Source organism: Anabrus simplex, chromosome 5 (genome assembly GCF_040414725.1).
Source record: "Anabrus simplex isolate iqAnaSimp1 chromosome 5, ASM4041472v1, whole genome shotgun sequence".
Lineage (NCBI taxonomy): Eukaryota > Metazoa > Arthropoda > Insecta > Orthoptera > Tettigoniidae > Anabrus > Anabrus simplex.
In genome coordinates this window covers 427,669,272-427,682,209 of record NC_090269.1, presented here as the reverse complement: position 1 = coordinate 427,682,209, position 12,938 = coordinate 427,669,272, and the positions used below count along the sequence as shown (strand labels likewise).

General features: G+C 38.7%; 1 protein-coding gene across 2 annotated transcripts in view; it reads right to left on the bottom strand.

The window, feature by feature from the left end:
• The window catches only part of LOC136874199 (metaxin-2), a 104,194-nt gene that overhangs the window by 44,209 nt on the left and 47,047 nt on the right, over positions 1–12,938 (bottom strand). For both annotated transcript variants that reach the window (XM_067147815.2, XM_067147816.2), the window contains exons 5-6: positions 2,842–3,006; positions 997–1,073 (exon numbers count right to left, since the gene is read on the bottom strand). In XM_067147815.2, the coding sequence (XP_067003916.1) occupies positions 997–1,073; positions 2,842–3,006 (242 nt within the window). The remainder of the gene's footprint in view (positions 1–996; positions 1,074–2,841; positions 3,007–12,938) is intronic.

The window sequence follows — 12,938 nt, the reverse complement described above, 5'->3', positions numbered from 1 at the left end:
ATTTGTCCTGAATGAGTAAATTTGTAATACCAATATAATGGTCTGTTATTATCTGTGGTGCAGGCTGATGGAGATACTGATAAGGATATTTGTCCTGAATGAGTAAATTTGTAATACCAATATAATGGTCTGTTATTATCTGTGGTGCAGGCTGATGGAGATACTGATAAGGATGTTACCAGCTGGAAAAAATGTGGCTGATTAAAGTGGTGGGCAGCAACAGGAGTCCTGTGTGATAGGAAAATTCCTCTCCACCTTGAAGGCAAAATACATAAAATGGTAGTGTGCCCAGCCATATCACATGGCTCTAAATGTTGGGCTACAAAAAGAACACGAGCAAAAATTCTATGTGACAGAAATGCGTATGTTAAAAATGGGCTCGTGGGGTAACCACTGCCAGTCTCTAAAAGTAACTCCAATTGAGGAGAAGCTTCAAGAACGCTAATGAAGTGATTCGGGCATCTTCAAAGACAACCCGAAGATTATGGCATATCGAGTCGACTGGCTAGAGGTTGAGAGAAATGGGAGGACCAAAAATGAGATTGAAAGCTTGCATTTCAAAAGACCTAAAAGAATGCACTATACCCAAGAACAGGGTCCAAGATAGACAATACTGGAAGAGAGTGACCAGGAAAGCCGACCCCACTTGATGGGAGAATGGCTAGGAAAGAGGAAGTCATGACTTAAAATTGGGAGAAACAGTTAACTGATCACACAGTTGCGAAGCACAGTACACAATCGAGAGTCTCGTGCCTAAACTGTGAGAGCTGAAAGGTATGATCCTTGTTAACCACAACTGATCAGCTCCCTTATTAGTGATCATGAATATTTTCAAATCTATCTCCCTCATCTCCTTCCCACTAATTCATTCGTACCATTTCCGGTGTTAACATCACAAATATGTCAATGAATGACACCGAGGAACATATAACAGTGGACCGCTTACAGGAACTGCCAGCACTGTATGTGCATACAGATGCCAAAAATTGTACTCACTTATCTCCAAAGAAGTACTCTTTGTTATCCAGCCGCTCCGACAGCGCCGTGCAGCACGACTCAACCTCTTTGTACACCTAGGAACAAAACAAGATATACATAAAACTTCTACTTGCTATTCAGGTTGTGGTGCTGGCAATTATTGTTTGAGGACAGATCAAATGAAACTGGAACAGGGGCCACAGAATGAAATCAACAAGGTTTATTTCACTTCAAAGTTACAGAAGTACAGTGGGGACTTCGGACTGCTACAGCTGTAAAGGTCCTTTAGGAGCTCTGAAAAGCGGTGGCAAAGGGGGCTCTGGTTAAGACGCAGTAGGTCGTCATGCATGTTAGGTACCAAAACGGGTATTAAAAAAAATAATGTAAATTTAAATCTTATAGCAGTGATTACTTGAAGTGATTCCACATACTATATACGAGTTGATTATGTGTGTAAGAAGAAAAGATAATTATTATGAGTAGCATTTTGTAAATAATATAAATTTATTAAGGATGAGCAGTGTGTTTAATAGAAAAATTGTTAATATAAACTGCATAATATTGTATTTTAGGAAAACGTCTTTTCTTTTTAATTCAAAATTTAGTGCTTGAGAACAATGTATTTTTGTGCATCATTTGTCACCGAGGTAGGCACCTCATTTGCAAATAAAGTGATTTTGATTTGATTTTGAAGCACTTGACCCACTGTGGATACCCTGCTCATAGAACTCCTTTGGCTGAGATTGGAACCAGTTGTCAACACTATCCACAACTTCACTGTCCGAGTAGAAGCGCCGACCCTTCAATGCATTTTGCAACAGATTATATGGAAGTTGCATGGTGATACATCAGGGCTATACGGTGGGAGTTCCAACACTGTGTACCTGAATATTCCCCTTATGTTTTACATAACGGCTGCTGTATGTGGCAATGGGTTGTCATATAGCTAAACTGCTCCAGAAGACAACAGACTGGCCTATTTGGCTCCGATTGCTGTGCGCAAACAATGGAAGGAACTGAAGTATTTATCACAATTTGTTTTACGTTGCATCGACACAGATAAGTCTTGTGGCGATGATGGGATAGGAAAGGCCTATGAGTGGGAAGGAAATGGCCATGGCCTGAATTAAGGTACAGCCCCAGCATTTGCTTGGTGTAAGAATGGGAAAGCATGGACAACCATCTTCGGGGCTGCCGACAGTGGGACTCGAACCCACTATCTCCCGGATGCAAGCTCACAGCTGCACGCTCCTAACCGCATGGCCAACTCGCCCGATGGGAACTGAGGTACCGAGCACTGTTGATCCTTAAGGAACTCCATGAGAAAGGGTCCTTCTTGATCGAAAAGTCAGCATCATTTTGCCACTACTCTGCACCATCTTGAACTTCTTTGATGGTGGGGAATTAGAATATCTTCATTGTTGGCATTGTTGTTGGCTTTCAGGTTGGAAGTGGTGGCACCAAGATTCATCACCTGCCAGAACAATGTCCAAAAAACAATATCCGGAAGATGCTGCAAATACTATCCCTGTGTTAAGCCAAACTAAAGGCTCTTTGTATTCACTCCTGACATCTATCGGCTAATGTTACAGACATAATATAAAACATACAAAAAAGAAAGTGCATAATTTCTAATTCTGGATAAAGATGTATTTTGCTCGCGCGGGAGCAGACGAGTTCCGGATAAAAACAAGTAACACCGGGCTAAGGTTAAAAAGTCTTCTGCACTCCTCAGTCTGCAACTATCATGGCGACATGTACTTGCTGTAAGACTATTTGCAGTACATGACTTAAGTTCTTTGTTTATCTAAATAATTTTCCATTAATTTACCAGTTTTAGCTCTCAAGTAAAGTAACACTAACCTCCTGTAGAGACTTCTGGGACCAACCAAGGATACTAAGTCGCTTGGTGACCTGGTTCTTCTTCTGCCAGGTCAAAATATGGTTGAGTGGCCATGGAAACACTGAACCGTAGCGTGCCTTCGTCACCTCATTCCGAGTGGTACTATCGCACCAGCACACGTACAGCTGGAACAAATAGGTCATTATCAGGTTTACACAAATAGCGAAAAAGGAGATTTTTAAACAGGTTGTCTATCCAAAATGGGCTGCAGGATTTTACTTCCAACAAACATGTCGGACAAGGGAAGGAAAATCCTGCAGCCTACAGCATCTGTGAAATATGGTCATGCATATCACCAACAGCGTCTGGTCACTTTACTTTCTCACAGCTATGTTCACGAAGGAAGCAAGGGAAGGGTCCCATAAACTGTTTCGTGCAGAACACATGATCACCTGAGTCCCCTTAGGGTACCGTTATTTTAACCCATCAGTGATAAAGTTTTTTTTTAAATCATATATTTGTTTATAACTACAATCCAAATTCTAGACTTTTCTCCAGTTGGTATTATTTTCACTGGCACCGAATCTTTACCAAACCCATAACTGCAAACCTGTTAACCCGTTCGGTGGGCGATGTGGCGAGATCCGTGGCTGCAAGTCGCTAGCTCGGCGGGGAACGCGGATATATCCACCGATTCAAATTATACTTTTTTCCTCAGTTGCCTGCCTGCAGAGGTTTATTTCATTTTCAGCAGCGTATTCTGGATGAGTCTGCCCTCTGATGTGAACTTTTTCAACTATGTCCTTCCAATACCAATGTGTCATCCACGAGATGCATTATAAAGAATGCAGCTTATGTCCGGACAAGAATGACCTAAGGCCTAATAGCTTTGCGCTGAAGCTTTAGCTCATCGCCTGATCGTCCCCTGGATGTAATAATATTACTGCAGATGGGATTTCTAGAGATTATGATACTAAACAGACTTCTCTGACGACATTTTAGGACTGTGACCTGATTTATTATCCCCAGTCTTGAGTTCTTCCTTCACGATTGTAGTGTGTGTTTACCGCGAGTTACACAAAATTTATTATCATACGCATCCGTAATACAGGTTCATTTCATGATTTCTGTCCAAACTGCAGAGACCAGGGTTCTATTCGATCCTTTTTCTTACATTTTTTCCGCTAAAATTTCTATAACAAACTACCGGGCCCCTCCGTTAGAGGAAGATGATTTATGGGACATGATAAACGAAATGTTGGAATTTAGTGGGGAGAATAGTGATATTAGCAAAGTAAATTCTATCGAAGGGGAATTCATAAGTGACAGGAACTTACTTGGAATAAGTACTGCAGGCTCGAATATACAGGGTTCGGGCATACGTGATGCGAATGTTCAGCAGTCGCAAAAGAGACAACACGTGTTTGATTCCAGTTCAAGTAGCAATCATGACAGTGACAGCTGTGACAATAATACTGATTACAATCCAACCATTGCTAGTTCTTCGTCAACTTATACTGAAAATGGACAAAGAAAGTCCCTTTTTGATCCAAAATTCCATTGTGATGTAAAGGGAGAGTTTTTAGGGAAAACAAAACTGAGCGAAATGTTTCAATTACTTTTTTATGACGAGATATGCCAACTTGGCAGGTTTGATTCTGGTTCAGACCGGTGGTATTTGAAGGTGCTCAAATATGTCAGCCTCTTGTCAGTAGATTTATTGGCATGCAAAAGAACTCCTGTGGAACTAAATTCTGGCACCTCAGCGTCTCCGAAAACCGTACAAGTACTTAGTGGGATGTGAAGCCAATAACATTTTTATTATTATTATTATTATTATTATTATTATTATTATTAGATTTTCCTCCACAGCTTTTTACATATCTCTGACAATGAGGTGTATAATGGACAACTTCCTCCCAAAATATACAAGATAAATTCAGTATTTGACCATCTGTTACCAAAATTTTCGGAAGCTTATACCCCTAAATAAACTCTTTTAAGATTAAAATTATTGTGTCCACTTTTTCAATACAAATATATATTTGGTTAAATTCTACATGAATTAAACACACCAGTTAGGGACATGTTTCGCCCTAGTTATGGGCATCTTCAGCCTATATTAATCTTAAGGTCAAGAATTAAGACTATAAACATTGGAACTTGTAGTGAACTAACTTAATACTAAATACAATTGTCTTATGCTATTTACATAGCTTACAATAAGTACAGTATGTACAATATGTGCATTAACTTTGCCAGAATTTATGAACAATGAATTAACTTATTTTATAATGACTAGACTTCCAATTGTGGATTGGATTGATCACAGAGTGAATTGGGGTTTCTCAAATTGTATTGACTAGAATTTATCACTGCTGAGTTGGGGTTTCTTTAGCTGTTATGGTCGCCTGAATCGTAAGAATTTTTACAAAACCGGAATCTTGGTTAAAGTCAATAATATTCAATTTATAGTCCACATGTAGCATTCATCGGAGACATGCGAAGCCGAGACAGGTTATATAACATGACCTGCTCCGGTGTGTATCATAATGGACAGCTGTAAAAGACATAACACTGTGAAGACTGTAAATACTGTAAATACCGGAATTACTTGTATTGTAGTGTAATATAGTCCGTGCATGTCACTTATGAATTGTAGGTAGGCTATATAAACTTGATCTCTTGAAAGCGCTAACGAACATAACAGAAAATTTCGTGAGTATTATAATTTATTCCATTGTAAATTTTTAAGTGCATGTAAACTCTGTAAATCTACAATTTATTTCCAGGCAGAGATTGATAGTCAACTGCCTAAAATATTCAGGTAAAAGTTACTGTATAAATGAAAACCAGAGCTTGCTATTAGGAAGAAGCAATCTTGATATCACAGTGTGAAAGCAATTAGTACGTTTTTGCACAAAGTACTGAAAAATTAAAATAATAGAATTTTTCAACAATTAAATACATTATATTCAAGTAAATATTTCTCTAAGGGCCCTTCAATAGTTCATTTTAGTCTAAGAATGTTTTTATCAAGTAATTAAATATTTTCTTCAATCAGGGAAATTGCTCCCCACCTGGGAGTGAGCTGGTGTGAACCAAGCTCCCCGCTTAAGGGGTTAAGCACAGACATTACCTGTGATGGATTCTCTCACAAAATTATCAACCACTCTTGGGTTATACAGGTCTACTTTACTGCTAATGTTTGCAATTTATTGTCAGTATTGTAAACAAGATTACTATTTTATCCATTTCTACATTTTCTTATTTCACCGTATGGAACACGAGTAAATATTTTTGTTCTTTATGTTAATTTGCATTCTGTACGTATGACCCATCAAACAATCTTTCTGTAGCAGTCACTCCCGGGTTAAAATATCAGCATAAAGCTTTTCGTTTTCAGTATGAAACATGTTTCATATTCCCATTTTTGCATTTTCTCTACTTCACGATCTACAGCCAATGAGTAGCATCAACGTGTTATGTTCACTCACCCACTCTTATTCGTTTCACGCCGACTACTCACTGATCCAATTACGAGGTCAGAATTCAACAGAACTATGAGAAACCTAAATAGGGACAAGGTACCTAAAATTCATGACATACCTTCAGAATTACTGAGGTTATTTCATTTAGTGTAAAATATGTATGATACAAGAGAAGTGCCATCCAATTTTAGACAGGAAGTAGTTATACCTGTTCCCACAAAAGCACATGCCAGCAAGTGTGAAAACTAAGTAAATTCTTTCTTGAATAAAATTACTGTGTCCACCTTCAATACAATTATATTTTGTAGTGATTAAATTCTACATGAAATATAAACACTAGTTAGGGACATGTTTCGCCCTACTTTTGGGCATCTTCAGCCTAATACTAATCTTAAGATCAAGTCTTAAATCTATTGACATTGGAACTTAATACTAAACTTAAATTAATATCAAATACTAAATACAATGGTCTTATGCTTATTACATATTTACATAGTTTACAGTATGTACATTAACTAAATGCCAGAATTTGAGAACAAGGAAACACTAAAATAATTAATTTACAATGACTAGCAGATGTTTGAGACGTCCGGATGAAAGTTTATGCAAATGTGTACGTATTGGCTAGAAATTGATCACAGCGTGAATATGTACATTAACTAAATGCCAGAATTTGTGAACAAGGAAGCAATAAAATATTTTAATTATACAATGACTAGAAAACGTTTGCGACATCTGGATGAAAGTTTACGCAAATGTGTATGTATTGGCTAGAGATTAAGGAGACCTGGATTTCACCAGATGGTGTGACAAGAAATCAAATAGACCATGTTATCATAGACAGGTGACATGCATCAGATATTATGGATGTTAGAAGCTGCAGAGGTGCTGATGCAGATACAGACCACTATCTTGTTAGAGTCAAGTACAGACAAAAAATAGATTTGGCAAGAACGGAAAAAGTAACAAGAAAGGCAAAGCACAATATTGAAGGACTAAAAAATGAGGAATTGCAAGAGAAATACAAAAAGAAAATAGCTGAATCTTTGGCAATAAAAAGGGAATTATGGGAGAAAGGAGAAGTGGAAGATAAATGGGAGATACTGAAAACAACTATCAGTGAAGTTGCAGATAGTACCCTGGGAAAGAAGAAATTGGTAAAGAGAGCAGAATGGTTTGATGAGGAATGTTCAACATTAATCCAAGAGAGGAATGATGCTAGGAACAGAATGCTTCAAAGGAGAACAAGACAAACAGTAGAAGAGTATAGAGAGAAACGAAGAAGAGCAGATAAGATACGTAGATATAAGAAAAGAGCTTTTGAAAGAAAGAGAATCGAAGAACTGGATGAAATGAAGGATAGAAACGAGGTACGAAAGTTCTATGAAAGAACAAAAGACATTAAGAGAGGGTTTCAACCAAGAGCTGTTTTCTTCAAGGATAAAGATGGAAACCTTCTGGGTGATAAAAGCAAAGTGCTTGGAAGATGGCAGGAGTATTTTTACGAGTTACTCAATGGAAATAATGAAGATGATAGAGAGGAGGAAAATATAAATGTTGATGGGGAAGAAAGAGAATTGGAAGAGGAATCAGTAAAAGAGCCAGACTTAGAAGAGGTCAAAGCTGCAATTAATGCATTAAAGAATAATAGAGCCCCAGGTGAAGATGGAATGGAGTCAGAGCTGTTGAGATATGGGGGAGAGGGAATAGAAATGGCTGTTTATGAATTGATTAAGGAGGTTTGGACAAAGGAGGAAATACCCAAGGATTGGACATTGGGTATAATTTACCCATTACATAAAAAGGGAGATAAGGCAGTATGTGGAAATTATCGAGGGATCACCTTGCTGGATGGAACGTACAAGGTTTTTGGTAAGGCACTAGCCTTAAGATTGGAATTATGGATGGAAAGAATATTAGGGGATTACCAAGCAGGTTTTAGAAAACATCGCTCTACTCTGGATCAGATATTTATATTACGACAAGTGCTAGAGAAATTTTATGAATATGACAAACAGCTACATCAGCTGTATGTTGATTTTAAACAGGCATATGACAGTCTAGATAGGGGTAAAATTTACAAGATTATGAAAGAATTTGGAATCCCAAGGAAATTGATTAGATTAACAGAAATGACTTTGAAAACAACGGTATGCAAGGTGAGAGTGGAGCAAAATCTGTCAGACGAGTTTTTAGTGGAGAGAGGACTAAGACAGGGAGATGTACTTTCCACACTGCTTTTTAACCTAGCATTGGAAAAAGTAATCCGTGAATTGCCCATCAACCCAGGGGGGAACCATTTTGAACAGATTAGTACAAGTGATAGCATATGCTGATGATGTAGCAATAATTGCAAGAAATGAAAGAGCTCTTGAAGAGAGCTACTCAGTATTAGAAGGGAAAGCACGGGACCTAGGACTAGAAGTGAATATAAACAAAACAAAATATATGAAGATGGGAGATACAGAGGGAGTAAGAGGAAGGACCCCAGTAAGATTAAATGGGAAGGAATATCAAAGAGTCACATCTTTCAAATATCTAGGCTCTATAATAACAGAGGACAATAAAACCTCCGTGGAAATACAGGAGAGGATAACAAGTGGAAACCGATGCTTTTACGCCTTGCAAAATATGTTTAAATCCAGGAATGTCAGCAGGAATACAAAAATTAAAATATACACAACAGTACTAAGACCAATAGTTATGTATAGCTCAGAATGCTGGGTGATGACCGCCAGAGAAGAACAGTGGCTGTTACTGTGGGAAAGGAAGATATTGAGAAAGATATTCGGTGCAGTAAGAGAGCAGGATGGGTGGAGAATGAAGACAAATGTAGAGCTGCAAGGACTGTTTGGCCAGCCAGATATTGTTGCTAAAATTAAGCAGGGAAGAATTAGGTGGGCCGGTCATGTTCAGAGAATGGCAGAAACCTGTACCGTAAAAAAGGTGTTTATAGGGAAACTTGATGGAAGGAGGAGGAGAGGAAGACCCAGAAAAAGATGGATTGATGATGTTGAGGATGACCTTAGAAAGTTAGGAGTTAAACGTTGGAGAAGAAAAGCTGAGGACCGAGATGAATGGAGGCAGGTGATAAAGGAGGCCAAGGACCTACAAGGACTGTAGCACCGACCAGTAAGTAAGTAAGTAAGTATAAAATACATTACTGTAATGATACATGAGATAAGTTAAAATTATGTTACAATATTGATTGCTGTAATATATAATTCTTAAAATTCTGGCTGTTCGTTATATAGTTTCAGTCTGTGTACACCCTGGATAAGTGAATTTGTGCTGTAGTATGCTGACTATGTGAGTGACACTTATTCACTTGATATTAGGTGGTTCCAGGGAAGTTTACTTTGATCATGTAAGATCGTGATATAAATCAAGATGAATTCTCACTTCAATTTAAACCTTGAGCGGCATGTTAAACGTGTTGTTACACAGACGGAGCTGGACAAAGTGTAATGATACATGAAATAAGTTAACACACTTCGTCCAGCTCCGTCTGTGTAACAACACGTTTAACATGCTGCTCAAGGTTTAAATTGAAGTGGGAATTCATCTTTATTTATATCATGATCTTACATGATCAAAGCGTTGCTTTACGTCCGTAGATATAACCTTAAATTACCCTACACGTGTCTCCCAGGTGGTGCTAAGTAAGCAACGAAATTGGCTGCTGGACCTTAAGCTCTGCTTAACGGATATCCCAGCAAATAGAGGATACATTAAACTTCGACTATAATGACGGAAAATTATTCCAATCAAAACGGCTCTTTTCAGAGCCAAACAAAGGACATAGGGCCCAATTTGGAGGTCCTACAACTGAATGTTGAGGGTATAAGCCGATCCAAAAGTGACTACCTCTTAAAACTGCTCACCGACAACCATGTAGATGTCGCACTACTTCAAGAAACACATTGCGAGAATGAAAACCAACTTCACTCCAGATGTAAACTACCAGGATTCAATCTTGTTGCAGCTACCTTCCATAAAACCTGTGGCATCTCTACGCACATTCGAAATAATATTGAGCAAGTAAAAATTCTTGACATCAGCTCTGATAACATTTTCATCACCAGAATTAAAGTTGCAGACTTGGAAATAATAATAATATTGTGTGGCTATTTCTAGCCGAGTGCAGCCCTTGTAAGGCAGACCCTCCCATGAGGGTGGGCGGCATCTGCCATGTGTAGGTAACTGCGTGTTATTGTGGTGGAGGATAGTGTTATGTGTGGTGTGAGTTGCAGGGATGTTTGGGACAGCACAAACACCCAGCCCCCGGGCCATTGGAATTAACCAATGGAGGTTAAATTCCCCGACCCAGCCGGGAATCGAACCCAGGACCCTCTGAACCGAAGGCCAGTACTCTGACCATTCAGCCAACGTGTTGGACGACTTGGAAATAGTAAACATTTACAAACCACCATCTCAACCTTGGAGTAATGAAGCCATCAAGAATGTAAATCATCCGGCAGCCATCATGGGAGATTTCAACAGTAGGAGTACTTCCTGGAGGTATGGAGATACTAATTCAGATGGTCTTGGTGTGTTAGAATGGTCTGAAACAGAAGATGTTTTCCTTCTGTACGATGCAAAAGAGGGAGGCTCCTTTCACTCGGGAAGATGGAAGAAGGACACCAACCCAGACCTCTGTTTTGTTTCAAGGGATGAGCACGGAAGACCTTTACAGTGCAGCAGGAAAGTACTGAACAATTTTCCCCGAAGTCAGCATAGACCAATTCTTCTAAAAATTGGCACTGAAGTCCCAATAATAAGATCAACACCTGTACCTCGCTGGAATTTTGGAAGAGCAAACTGGGAAGTGTTTACTAAGGAGTTGGATCACAATATTCAATGTATTCCACCCAAACTGGACAACTATAAGTGATTTGTTAGTTTAACATGCTCCTTAGCAAAGACACACATTCCCAGAGGATTTAGAAAAGAATATATCCCCAGATGGAATAGAAGATGTGATGAACTGTATGAAGAATACCAAATCAGCAACAGAACAGAAGTCGCTGATGAACTATTGCCCTGCCTAGATTCTGCCAGAAAAGACAAATGGAACTCAATGACAGCAAGCATGAATTTCCAACACTCAAGCTGAAAAGCATGGACTCTTCTTAGAAAACTTGGTAGTTGTACTCCCAAATCTATATATATAAAATAAGAGTTTTGTCTGTACATTGCTCAGAATTTGAAAATAATGGTATTTCTGTATCGGTCATGTCCATAGTAACAAGAAAATGCACTTTTTACTTTTCCGTAATTTCTGTCTGTCTGTCTGTCTGTATGTATGTATGTACACGCATCACGAGAAAACGGTTGAAGAGAATTTAATGAAAATCGGTATGTGAAGTCGGGGGATGAACCTCTACAATCTAGGCTATAAATCATTTTACTCACGCTGAGTGAAATGGTAGTTTAGGGGAAGGCCTAAAATTGAATTCTCAACTATTTATGTTATTAGTGGGCGTATTTTAAAGAAAATGAGTATACAAAGTTGGGGAATAAATTGCTAGAATCTAGACTGTCAATAATTGTATTCACGCTGAGAAAAATGGTAGTTTAGGGGAAGGCCTAAAATTTAATTCTCAAATATTGTTGTTATTAGTAGTCCTATCTTGATGAAAATTGGCATGCAAAGTCAGGAAATAAGTCGCTATAGTCTTGGCTGTAAAATATTTTATTCACGCTGAGTGAAATGGTAGTCTAGGGGAAGGCCTAAAATGTAATTCTCAAATATTTCTTATTAGAAGTGTAGTCGGTGAATGCTAGATAACTAAGGTTATATAGTATTAAATTTCCTATTATTCATGTCTTATACATTGTTACCGTACTGGCTATGATCACCAAGATATTCATGAATTTGAATTTTTGTTACTAAGTCCATATCAGCGCCGAGTAACGAGAAAATGGGTAAACAGTATTTAATAAAAATCGGTATGTAAAGTCGGAGAATAAGAACCTACAGTTTACGGTACAAAATATTTTACAAATCACAGAGTCGAAAGAAAACTAAATGTGTAGGCCTACAATATAGAAAGCTCATAACACTGATCAACAATAACATTACATTGACCATTGTTTGTCGTGATGTTTGTGTCTTCTGTTGCCCCTCATCTCCGGAAGATAGGATTACTGCTGCGTACAGAGTAATTTTTATTTGATTTCCGTCGCACCGACATAGATAGGTTTTATGGCGACGATGGGATAGGAAAGGGCTAGGAGTGACTTAGGCCTTAATTAAGGTACAGGCCCAACACTTGACTGGTGTGGAAGTGGGAAACCACGGAATACCATCTTCAGCGCTGCCGACAATGGGGTTCGAATCCACTATCTCTCGGATGCAAGCTCACAGCTGCGCACCGCTAACCACACGGTCAACTCGCCCAGTCGGACAGAGTGTAACAGCCTGCCTGAATATTGATGGGAAGTAGCTGGTGAGTTAGATAACTTTCTTCTTTAGCATGCCATTCCCCTGGTTTATAAATTTGCTGATACTGCTGGTACGTAACACACTGGATCATCATAGCATTCGGGCTATTCAATCCCTACTCTGAGGTACTGATTGGAATGAACAGTGTGCATATTTAGCAGAATAATGACAGATGAGT